At 36.2% G+C, this 12,273-nt stretch overlaps 2 protein-coding genes and 1 long non-coding RNA gene across 3 annotated transcripts; all 3 read right to left on the bottom strand.

Annotated features, from left to right (window-relative positions):
* Window positions 1-432: 432 nt before the first annotated feature.
* On the bottom strand, window positions 433-4,290 carry LOC133779403 (ubiquitin receptor RAD23c-like). The gene is given in 12 exon segments (XM_062219370.1): window positions 433-704; window positions 792-901; window positions 1,004-1,051; window positions 1,159-1,224; window positions 1,344-1,499; window positions 1,895-1,951; window positions 2,649-2,699; window positions 2,785-2,883; window positions 2,937-3,006; window positions 3,645-3,687; window positions 4,118-4,178; window positions 4,282-4,290. Coding segments are annotated over 12 exon segments (864 nt in total). The 3' UTR covers window positions 433-610.
* Window positions 4,291-5,120: 830 nt separating this feature from the next.
* Window positions 5,121-5,986, bottom strand: LOC133780564 (uncharacterized). Its single transcript, XR_009869411.1, has 3 exons — window positions 5,919-5,986; window positions 5,733-5,843; window positions 5,121-5,397 (listed from the first exon to the last, which is right to left on the bottom strand). It is a non-coding gene; the product is annotated as an uncharacterized LOC133780564 (long non-coding RNA).
* A 672-nt stretch (window positions 5,987-6,658) lies between these two features.
* On the bottom strand, window positions 6,659-8,075 carry LOC133779402 (protein C2-DOMAIN ABA-RELATED 11-like). The gene is made up of 3 exons (XM_062219369.1): window positions 7,923-8,075; window positions 7,435-7,530; window positions 6,659-6,934 (listed from the first exon to the last, which is right to left on the bottom strand). The coding sequence occupies exons 1-3, from the start codon at window positions 8,031-8,033 to the stop codon at window positions 6,659-6,661; spliced, it is 483 nt and encodes a 160-aa protein (XP_062075353.1). The 5' UTR covers window positions 8,034-8,075.
* Window positions 8,076-12,273: the final 4,198 nt, after the last annotated feature.

Here is a 12,273-nt window from a genome sequence, read left to right as displayed (position 1 = left end):
GAAAGAAGGGATCATCACTGCAGTTCCAAGGGCCAAAATGTAGTGCTAAAAACCCAGAAATACTGCCTCCCCTGTTTTTCCAAATGAAACAAATAACACTTTAAAATAAGAAATAGAAGAAAAATAACATAAAGAATCAATAAATGAAGAAATGAACATACCCCAAGGGCAATACTCAAAAGCAGTCCCTCATTGTCTACTCAAGTGATTGTGGTGAGAAAACTGAACCAGAACCAATACACAAACACTTGGCAAACATACCAACGAGCAACAGATGTATAGCATGATCAAGTGCCAAGTCTTTCACATTATTTTGTCTAATAGCCACTTCTATATTTTTAACCATCACTAGAGTTTTTCCCTTTGTTCAATTGACTATTTATTTGTTTATTTTGGTCCTAAAATGTGATTGATCTGAATGGTTGTTGATACATAGAATTGACTGAAACATTATAATAAAATTAACTATAAAACAGTGCAGTAAAGGTTTCAACTGTCTAAATTATATGTTTAAGAATAAAAAAAATGCAATAAATGTTCTTGAGTAGCCATCTTGGCTCTTGGATAAAAGCACAAACAAGAGAGGGACTACACAGAGGTTAAACAAAGATTAGAAACATACACATTCAATGGCTGCCCGCTCCTCAGGAGTTACAGTCATAGCCTGTGGCATGGCTGAAGCCATCAGGCTCAGAACGTTCTTGATTGTATAATAAAAATGAAAAATTAGCATGTGTCAAGTAGATAACAAAAACTGATAAATAATAAAAAAAAAACTGCATTCATCTCACCCTTCTCCTCCCTCGACAGGTTCATTTATCAAGTGCAAAAAGTTAGCTTGAGGCTCTTGTATGAGATGCACAAGATGTGGATTTTGTTTCCCTAGCTCTTGAAGCATAGGCTGCAAAACAATAAGTGTAGCATGAGTACTATTTAGTGTCCGTTTTCCACCAAAATGACCAAGCTATCAATAGGCATTTTGTTTCTTTACGAGAAGCCTAACCTGTTGAATTTGAGGGTTTCCTTGCACCATAGCTCACAATGCTTAGAACTACAATGAAAGTTAGAGAAAAAAAATTCAACCATGACTACAGCAATAAAAAAGAGTAAAGCTCCATATGGATCAGAGAAAAAAAGAAAGGAAAAAAAATCAAGTACCTGTTGACTGTTTCGAAGAAAATCCAAATTGCCAACACTAGCATTTGCACCCACATTTGGTAGGCCCTGATTCAAGAATAGTAATATATTTTATTAATTAGCTGATCATAAAATACAATTCAAACTTCAAAGGAGCATCTATCTGAGGGAAGAATTCAAAAGTTAAGAGGTAGAACAATAGCTACCTGTGAGAAGAGATCCAGTGGATTTGCATTAGGGACAACATCAGGTGCAGTAGCAGGTTGTGATGCTTGCACTGGAGGAATGATTGCTGGGGAGTTTGCTGCTGCTTGAGCAGGAACTTGGGCAACTGGTGGAACATCTGCCTGTTCAGGAATTCCCTGATGCATAACATCTATGTCAACTTCACAGTGTCATCAACAAAGAATGTCTCTTACAACAAACCTTTGGAGAATATTAACCTTTCAAAAATATTATTTTTCATGTAATAAAAACCACATATAGAAGAAAAACAGTACACGGTTTGAGGAAACTCGTACAAAATAATAAATTTAAATTGATATAATAATGTAATTATAATAAAGCAGTTCCATAGATATTGGAGTACAGAGGAACCTGAACACTAGTATATATATATATATATGTATGTGTGTGTATTGTATTCAATCATGGAAGAGTGTAGAGATTTAGGAAATAGGTAAAAGTTTGTAGAGTAACCATGTACACCTAATATCAGACCTATCAAGAAAGAAAAAAAAGACCATGGATTCCTCACCTCTTGAACTAATCCTTGAGCTTTCATCAAATTCCCAAGATTAATGTGTGCATCAACCTGTAACATTAAGAAGAATTGTTATGTTCTATTCAAAGATTTTTTTAAATCATAGGATATCCAAGTGTCAAGAGTCAGAAATAAATTCTACCAAATGTGGATTCAGTGCAAGAGTCTGGCGACAACATTGAGCTGCCTCGTTAAACTGCCCTTTATGCATATATGCACTTGCTAAATTTGACCATGCATCAGCAAAATTTGGTCAGACCTGCAAAATAAAACAATCAGTATAATATGGAAAAAAGAATTCAAAGAAAGAATATATATTTTTGCTCTTGATGATCATGCCCCCACGTAAAAACAAATTTGGCTCCGCCACTGGGTGTAAAGATTCCTAGTACTAGGAGTGATATTAGCTAATATAACAACCAAAACCTTCCCATCAAATTGACTCTACCCAATACTGCAAAACAACCTAGTTGGAGTGTTTGCTCTAGCCAGGTTGGTTAAGTTTCACTAGAATTTATCAACACAAAGTAATAATGTAAGCAAGCACCAACTTACATCAGCTAAAGAATTGATTATTAACACTTTTAATTAACATAAACACCCCCACCAGTGGAAAGAATATATCAGGAGTTAACTAATAACTGTAAGCCAAAAACAGAAAATATAATTTGAACTCAAAAAGTATATATTACAAACACATCACAAAAAGAAACCCCATTTATGGACTAGATTGATGGCTGTAACAAACCTTGATAGCAATTAAATAGTAGCGGATTGCAACATCAATGTTGCCCTTCTCCTGTAGTAGAAACATAATAACTGTCTATTAGATGCTTGCAGGATAAATACTTGACAGTGGAACCATAAAAGATACTAAAGATTACCTTCCAAGCATTTGCCATGTTTTCATAATACTCAGCAAAGTGAGGATCAATTTGAATAGCTTCTTCATTTTTTGCAATGCAGGTATCATAATCATGTAGCTAAAAGAGAATAAAATAAAATTTAAGAATCAGGTGCAAGTAAATTCACTTACAAGCCAGAAACACTGAAGAGCGTACATATATTGAGAAAATACATGAATGTTAATAAGCTTCATTGAGAACCTGAAACGTAAAATATGGCAAGATAATTATGTGACTTGGCAATAGCAACATAATGGCTAGCCAAAAATAGCTATTATAGATGCTTCAAGTACAGCCCATCAACACTTGCTCAAACCAAAAGCTTAATGGCTATAGAATGTTTTGTTAAGAAGTCTATTTACACTTATAGATGTTATGATAGTGTTGACCAAGACTTAAAAAGTTCCAAAAAAATGAGGCAATGAAAAGAACTAAATCTAAAAGCTTGTCTACATATGCTACCGTATATTTACAAGCATTTTTTGTATGTGTGTGTAGTTTATTCAGTTTTTATGTTATATATAGAAATTTTGTTAGGCTAGTTTGCTCAGTCTCTCAGAATTCTCTCTTTATGAATCAAGCTGTATATATATCTATATGTATATATTTATGTTTTTTTGTTGTATTAGTTCTATTCTCTATTTTTTTGTATGAAAGGGGGAAGTTTTTGGCATTATTCTGTTGATGTGAAAGTGGTCAAGCATAATAACCAGATTGAGTTAAGTTACTGTTAATCCTAACCCGAATCAAACTAATTGTCAACCACTTACATGTTTTACTGAAAATAGAAAGACATAAATTCAAATAACACAGCAAAAAATAGGGGATTGACCTTTTACCAGCTTCTCTTTGTTGCTTCAACTAGACCTTTTTTCGCCCAATCTTCATGGAAGGCAAACAAAGTTAAAGTGAAAGAAGCAAAAAGAAGCTTTGGAAAGATTGTTCTATACATGAGAAAAAACAATAAAAAGAAGATCACTACCCAAAAAAAAAAAAACATTGGCTTACATCTTTTGTATGCCCTCTTCCTAGTACACTTTAAAAAGACTGTGATTCCTAGTCTTTTGTTTTGTTAGAAATTCATATATAACAACATTTTTTTTAGATTTCCCTATGAATTTAGATTTCACTACCTTTGCAGCACCAGTAGAACTAGAAATTATATTTTGTCCAGCTCCACGGCCTCCTCTCCAATCCTTCATTGATGGGCCATCAACAGTCTTCTGTGTTGTTGAACATTAGATACAAGAGTCAAGTAACCAACTTGTAAAATATTCTCCTTCTATAGAAACAAATAAAGTATAAAACAAACCTGTAGTTGTATGAACAATTGTCATTAAACCTTCAAGAATACCAAATTCCTCATGAACAACCTGTGTAAAGTAATAAGAAAATCACTCAGCGAATAACTAAAAAGCATAATATCTAAAAAGCATATTATTCATAAATGTATATTAATTATTAATGATATCTAACTCCAACCATTCAATACTATTACTATAAAATACAAAAAAAAGAGTTTATTATATATTTATACTATTACTACTATATAATATATATTTATATGTATACTATTACTATATAATATCTTTATACTATTACTTGCTTGTCAACTTTAGGCAAACATATATTAGCAAAACTAGCTCACAAGAATAACAGTAACACAATAAGAAGAATCAAATGTAATAATGCACAAGAATATGAGATTACACCATAAGTCTTTATTAAGCATCAACAATCTGAGATTACACCCTATACACAGTTGAGAAGAACTAGCACACTCAAATAATAACAGTTCACACATAATAGAAGTCCTGAAGAAACTCTCACAAAGCTAGTTCTCTCTTTCTTAAAGTCTAATCTCTAAAAAATATTGTATTATAGAATGAGGTATATGCCATTCTCTTTGGTTTTCCTTTGTTAAGATTTTTAGAGAACTTTTCATCCTCTGAAAAACAACTATCAGTGTAATTTACTATTAACACAGTTAGAAGAATAGTCTATCAAAAAACTTGATCTTAAACAAATATCCATAAAACAAAGATGACTTAAAATTTTAATTTAAGAGGAGTACTTGGTCAAGCCGACTTGAAGTACTCTGCTCTTTGTATTGAAATTGAATAAGCTGAACCTTTGTGTGACGTCTTCTTTATACTAATATCATTATATGGCACCAACCCCGTACTTTCCCTTTTTATGTCTCAATACCTGCAACAAAATTATTCTTATTTCAGAAATTCCAAGTAAAATATATCAGAGAGAGCAATAGTTACCAATGTCTCTTTTATTCCACAGCTAAACTCTCAATAGAAATTTAAAAGAATAAATGACAAACACGAGATCACTTCACATGAGTATATGTAGAAAGCATAAGCTTAGATATGACCACGAACTATGACTTTAGATCATTAAGAAAACATGTAAACAAAACCAGAGAACTATATAAATGATATTAGAATGTCAAACTAGGAATGCATTGCAAGAGAAGGGAAGCTTATAGATTACCCCTAACAATGTGACCAAGATACGAGCTCCACTGCATCCTAATGGGTGTCCCAATGATACAGCCCCACCATGTACGTTAAGGCTTTCCTGAGATATTTGGAAATTGGAAGAGTAAAAAAATGTAGATAAGGATAGTGACAAAATGGAGCAAAGCTGAAATGCATTGTGGACAGATGAATGACTATACAAATTGCAGAAAATGGAAGAGTGATCACATTTAAAATAGCATACATTTCAGACTTAAGAGTAAATCAACTTGAAAGAAATTATCTAGTTTTCTCCAAACTCACAGGATTAAGACCAAGCAGCTTTTGATTGGCTAGAACTACAACCTAGAGAGAAGAAGGACAAAGATAAATGAATGAAAAAAAATGCTTACTAAATCAGGAACAGTATAGGGATTACAAGTACTAAAATCTTACAGAAAACACTTCATTTATTTCATAGTAATCAATCTGAGAAGCATCTAAACCAGCATTTGAAATAGCTTTTGGTATCACAAGGGCTGGAGCAGTTGTAAAGAATTCAGGTGCCTGTGAAGATAATCTTCTTTGAGCTATGTTTCAGCAATAGTAAAATAGAACTAGGAAGCCAATTCATTGGAGTACCTGAGCTGCATCAGCATAGCCCTTAATCTTTGCAATTATTTGCAATCCAAGTTGAAGTGCCTTCTCTCTACTCACTAGGACTAATCCAGCTGCACCATCACTATTCATGATAAAAACCAAACCATATTAAGGCAAGTTAAAATCTGAAACCCTAGTCACACACATAAAAATAAGAGAAAGGCTGCCCACAGAAAATAAACCAGTTTTGCTGTAGCATAAACTATAATAAGTGTTGCACACCAGTTGCTTAAATGTACAAGAAATTAAATGAGTATTTAGATAGTACAAGCCTCTAAACAGAAGGCACAGGAAACAATATATCTGATTTCATTACCACACTAAGTTAATAATTTTTTTTTTCAGCATTGGCGGCGGGGGGAAAGAGAGAAGTGGGAACCTTATGATTGAAGCATTGCCAGCAGTAACAGAGCCCTCGTTCTGCTTGAAACTTGGTCTTAGCTTTCTTAATTTTGCAACATCAAACTATGAAGAGAGACAAAAACAAATTAAAAGTACTGAAGCAAGTATTGAAAAATCTTACTTAAAATCTACTTTTAACTAGAAAACCTTACTATGACATAAATATTAATAATTATACAAGTTCACAAAATTTAGTATATACCATTTAGTATCAAGATAACCCATATCCATATAATTTTTTTTTATAAAAATGGACCTCAGAAAATCCTAGTACCCTAGAAGCAATCAAGCCAATAAATTGCACTGGTAGAAACTTTTAATTATTGAACAAAACTGCTTTCCAAATGAGCAAGCAAGAAACATTCACAACTAGAGAAGAAATATGGAGCTTTCTCAACATTACTATTGACACAAGTGATGGAGCTTTCTCTGACCAAACAGTTGTCACTATCTGGGACAACCTTCCTTAACACCATCTTGCCATTGAAGTTCTGCAGAATCTGCCTAAGTCTAGCAGCAGAGACAAGTGGGTGAAGGTTGAGTTGTGCATGTCCCATTTTGTCATCTGTCTTCAAGAGGTCTTTATCAAACACTTCCTAAGGGGAGAAAGCACTTTGGTCATATAACATACTAGTCTTAATTATGTCTTCAAAGGAATACATGAGAAGAAGATTAAAAAAATAGATGCAAACTGAAACTATTGATAAATGCCAAAAGCCAATAGTTGGCTTGAGGAAGGAAAAGGTGAAACATTTGCTACATAAACTCACAAGTTAGAGCTGAAGTTCCCATATTCAGTGAGAAAAGAATATAGGGACAATAAATAAAGGTTTTGGAGCTGTGCTATCAATTAGAAAGTTGTAATACTTCAAGTTCAGACTAATGAACGCAAGAAAAATAAGTTTGTACACAATTGAAGTCCATCTAAAACATAGTTATGTAAAGACTTGAACAATATGCAACTTCAGAATGGCTAAACAAAATACAATTTCAGGATTTAACATAGCAGAGATGAGTGCCAAACTAAATTATATCTTGAAATTGAAACTATGTGGCAGATTTGGATAGCTACAAATTCAAAATCTTGGGAACTTACCAAACTCAAAACTCCATTAGATTCTTTGAGGGAGAAAGTCAGTTCTTCATTCCAGACTGGATTAAGGCAACTATTTATGACCTTTGTTTTTGCTATCTATTACAGAAATAAAGATTAAAAAAAAATACAGAAGTAAACAAACGTTTAAGTCATTCTTGTGCTTAAGAGTCTAGAGGATTGCAACAGTCTCATCAAGGCAAGGTAAAGAAGACCAAGGTCCCAAGTATTTTTAAACACCAACTATGAATAAAAAATGCCATTTTAGGTACTCAAATAAATAAATAATAATAAAAAAAATTTTAAAAAATCTAAAGCCAGGTTGAGGGTAGAGTAAAAGAACGATAAAAAATGTAGGCCCCTTGTGCTGTCATCTTCCAAAAGAATCAAGAATCAGTGGAGTTCAGCCAAGATTGGCGAGGAATATCAACATCATAGGACTGACAAAGTGTACCAGGTTGGGAACGAATCAAAAGAAGATTGTAGCTCACCTGATTGCCTAATTTGACTACAACGTAAGGATCACTACTCTTGAAATCCCGGATGACCAGTCTTTTCCCTTGCACAACAACAACTTTTAGCAGCCCCAATTGCTCCTCCATAATCTGCTTAATTTCCACACAAATAAAAGACTTCCAACTTAACCAAAGATTCAACCGGATTATGTAAAAAGAAAAAGGAGTGTCGGTTTGTAAACCAATGCCACATTAACTTGTAAATTTAGGAAAGCCTATTTTTTCGAAGAACCATATCATTACCAACTGAGAGATATATCAAATACATTCGGGTATATTTATATTGTGATACATCTCTCATATATATAAGTATACATGTATAAAGGAGAATGAGGAAACCTTAATGAGTGCGAAGCACAGAAAAAGAGGAACTTAATTTACAAAAATAGCCTCCTGATTATGCAGGAATAGCTTAAATTAGAGCAAAGCTTGGTGATTTTCCATGAAAACCAGAAAAGAATGTAGTCCCAACTTTGCAATAAATCAAAAGGAAGCAGATTTTATCACAACTCAAAAGCTACAACATATAAGATCTAAACCAAACCTTCCATAAATAATATCAAAGCAACGATAAAAGGCAACAGATTTAGCATAACTACCCCCAAATCCAGTTTCAGAACCGGCTCTTCCTCGTTCTCCTTCAATTCCAACCTCGCAAGCTTCTGATGAATAGAAGCTCCGCTTACCTCCTCTTCCTTCTCCTTCTCGACCGCCCCATGACTGAGATCAGAAGTTTCAGGATCGGAATCACCATTGTTATTAGAAGAAGAAGAGGAAGGCGGTGGCTGATACTGAAACCCTAACTGGGTATAGCTTGAGGGATGGTCAGTAGTGTGTTAGAAAACTGTTTAGAGCTTTGGAAATAAAAAAATAGAGGCAAAAAAAAAGTAAAAAGTAGAAGATAATTTGGCTCCAAATTTTTGGTACCCCCAATTTTGATACCGAGAATTTTTTTTCCCACATGTTATTTTATTATTTCATGTATTGTAATAATTTTTCAATACTATTATATTCATGTGTTATGGAAAGGGGTATTTGGTGTAGTGCTGATGTGTCGCAACCTCAAAGGAGGAGGACGACTGGAGTGATAATCAGGGAACCCTCCAGCACCCCTCGAGCAGCTGCTCCCCCTCCCTCTATGGGAAAGGGAAAAAAGAAAACTTTCGAACCCTTTACACCCATCAATGAGTCTTTAGATGAGAACAGTATTGTCTTCTCATTCATAGATAGTTTGCCAATTCCCTGTCACTTATTTGACGGGGATGACAACTTAAGACGTGTTCGATCACTACACCGCCGCTGCTACTCCCTTGAGTAGGAAGAAAGATAGGAAGAAGGTTTGCAGAGAAAGCAGCAAAACTGCTTCAAAGAAGGCCCGGACTGAGGGTCCTTCAGCAGCTGCTCCTTTGAAGGAAACCACACCACCTCCCACAAAGGAAACAACGCCGCCTCCTTCTCCACTCGACCAGCCGTCTTCAACTACACCGGTCGACCAGCACTCTACTCCTCCAACGCCTACCGACCAGCCACACCACACTCAACTCGAAGACACTCTGGCCAGCACCGTTGTCAGTTCGTCCAGGGAGAGAATATACAAACTCTCCAAGCACAAATGCAGTCAAGAGGCCATCGTCGGTACTAGCTCCATGGAGGCCAACCAAATAATAAACCGAGGCCTGAACGAGATAGCCAGTGTAAGTTGTTTTCTGTTGTTGAGTCATTTTACTCTGTTGATTTCTGCCATCATCTTATTTCTATTATATGATTACAGGGATAGCTGACTATCGCAGCTGGTTGGCGCCGCACGGGTACTTTGGTTACCCAAACCAAAGACTTTGACATCAGGCACACTGAGGCAGTGACGGTGCTCAAGGGGAAGAATGCTTACCTGCTCGAGAAAAACACAGAACTGACCAACCAAAACGACGAACTCGCGAGCAGAAAGCCCAGTTGACCGAAGAGTTGTTGGAGTGCCAGGCTGCCCTGAACAAATCTAATGAAGATATAGAAAAATTCAGGGAGAGTGCCAAACTCAACTTCCAAGAAGTCAAACAGCTTAGGCTCGATCTGATTGCAAGTAGGAAGGATATGGAGGAGCTGGAGGGGCGCATTAAGGAGCTTGAAGAGACTAATGCCAAAAACTTGGAGAAGTATAGGGAAGCCACCCACCTTTGCTTCTACAAGTTTTGGAAGCATAATCAAAAGGCCGACTTCAGCTATCTTTCTGAGCGCTTGAGACGAACTCAAATAACCTGATGCACCATTCGCCTGGAGGAAGAAGAAATAGCCAAAATTCCTGCTTCCCTAGAGATTTCCTTGGCAACGGGGATTAACGACGCGGACAATGAAGCTGGCGCTACTGTCGACCAGAACACTCCTCAAGATCCTCCAGCCTTGTAGTCTTTTATTTTTCTTTTTATTTTATTATCTTTTGAATACGCGACCTACGAGTCATGATGTAAAGACAATTTCTTTTTAAATTTTTATTGTTGCATGGGTAGCTTTTACTTTTAACAAACAATTACATCCAAGCAGTTACTGCTCGCAGTGTAAAGGGATTACTTTTGATATCATAATATTTGCATTTTATTATAACATCTGTTCGCATGACCGAACTTAGCATAGTACTTTGGTTTGATTTAACAAAATACAAAATTTTGAAAAATACTCTAAGTACCCTAGCATGTTTTCACTTATTTTGCTCATGTGTTTACATACCTTTCGATATGCTTTTCTTACTAGATGCCTTATATTCCCCCCAAGTGATTGATGAGCTTTAGGTCCTCGATCACTTGCCTTGACCAAAACCTGTTCGAACATTTCTGCTCACAATAGAGAATTTAAAACGATAATACAGCAAAACAACACACGTAATGAGCAAATACTAGTAATAAATACAATAATTAGCAAGAATGACTGGCTGCACATAGTCCCTTATATTTCTCGTAATAAATGGACAAATCGTGTCTGTACGAGTGATCACCGAAATGATCTTACACTTATAAGCGATCAGTCACACAAAATGACCAACCCTTTTTCATAACATGTAAAAAGTAAAATTAATACAAGCCAATTCTTTAAGAAGAATTGTTTATTGATAGTACTTGCGTAGGTGTTCTCCATTCCAATAGCGAGGAATGAGATCTCCATTCAAGTGAGCAAGTTTATAGGTGCTTGGTTGAAGGACTTCCTCAATTTGGTACAGTCCTTCCCAATTTGGTCCGAGTACTCCAACGGCCTGGTCGCGGGTGTTGAGGAAAACCCTCCAATGTACTAGGTCTCCGACATTGAACTTCCTCTCAGGTACTTTAGAATTGAAATACCGGGCGACCTTTTGCTAGTAAGAAACTACTCAAAGTTGGGCTTGCTCTCGCTTTTCATCGATCAAATCCAGAGACTCCATTAATGGCTGGCTATTAGAGCCTTTATCGTACGTCATTCTCCGATGCGATGGCGAATCTAATTTGACAAGCAACATAGCCTCATATCCATAAGCTAAGGAGAATGGAGTATGTCCTGTTGCTGTTTGATGGGAAGTTCTGTATGACCAAAGGACTTCAGACAATTACTCTGGCCATGCCCCCTTCACTTCCTCAAGTCTTTTCTTCAGAGTATCCTTTAGCGTTTTATTGACTGCTTCAACTTGTCTGTTTTCTTGAGGATGAGCGACTGAAGAAAAGCTCTTGATAATTCCATGTCGTTCGCAAAAATCTGTGAACAGATCACTATCAAACTATGTGTCGTTGTCTGAGACAATTTTTCTTGGCAATCCATAGCGACACACGATGTTTTTAACCACAAAATCTAGCAATCTCTTGTTCGTTATGGTTGCAAGTGGCTCGACTTCGACCCATTTTGTGAAGTAATCAATGACCACCACAGCGTACTTGATGCCACCCTTTCCTGTGGGTAGAGATTCGATTAAATCTATACCCCAGACTACGAACGACCACAGACTTTGCATCTGCTTTAGCTCATTAGGGGCTGCTCGTGGAATTTTTGAGAACCTCTGGCATTTGTCACACCTCTGCACGAATTCCATCGAGTCTTCATTCATTGATGGCCAGAAGTATCCTTGCCTTAGGATCTTTTTTGATAAGCTCTGCCCCCCCAGCATGGTCCCCACGAAAGCCTTCGTGGACCTCTTTCATCAATTCTTTGGCCTTCTCTTTCGAAATACATCTGAGGAGTGGCATTGAGTATCCCCTTCGATACAGGATTCCGTCGACTAGGATATACCTAGCAGCCTGCCGCTAAAGGGTCCTAGCTTTGTTTCTGTTCGTCAGTAACATGCCTTGTGTCAGGTACTCCATGTAAGGTGTCATCC

Source organism: Humulus lupulus, chromosome 5 (genome assembly GCF_963169125.1).
Source record: "Humulus lupulus chromosome 5, drHumLupu1.1, whole genome shotgun sequence".
Taxonomy (NCBI): domain Eukaryota; kingdom Viridiplantae; phylum Streptophyta; class Magnoliopsida; order Rosales; family Cannabaceae; genus Humulus; species Humulus lupulus.
The sequence above is the reverse complement of the archived record's forward strand: the minus strand, read 5'-3'. Positions and strand labels throughout refer to the sequence as shown.

Coding starts and splice junctions, on each gene's coding strand:
- LOC133779402 (XM_062219369.1), bottom strand. CDS start 8,033: ATGGAGGAGCAATTGGGGCTGCTAAAAGTTGTTGTTGTGCAAGGGAAA. Junction 7,531..7,922: donor TAGTCAAATTAGGCAATCAG/GTGAGCTACAAT, acceptor TTTCTGTAATAG/ATAGCAAAAACAAAGGTCAT. Junction 6,935..7,434: donor CTAATGGAGTTTTGAGTTTG/GTAAGTTCCCAA, acceptor TTCTCCCCTTAG/GAAGTGTTTGATAAAGACCT.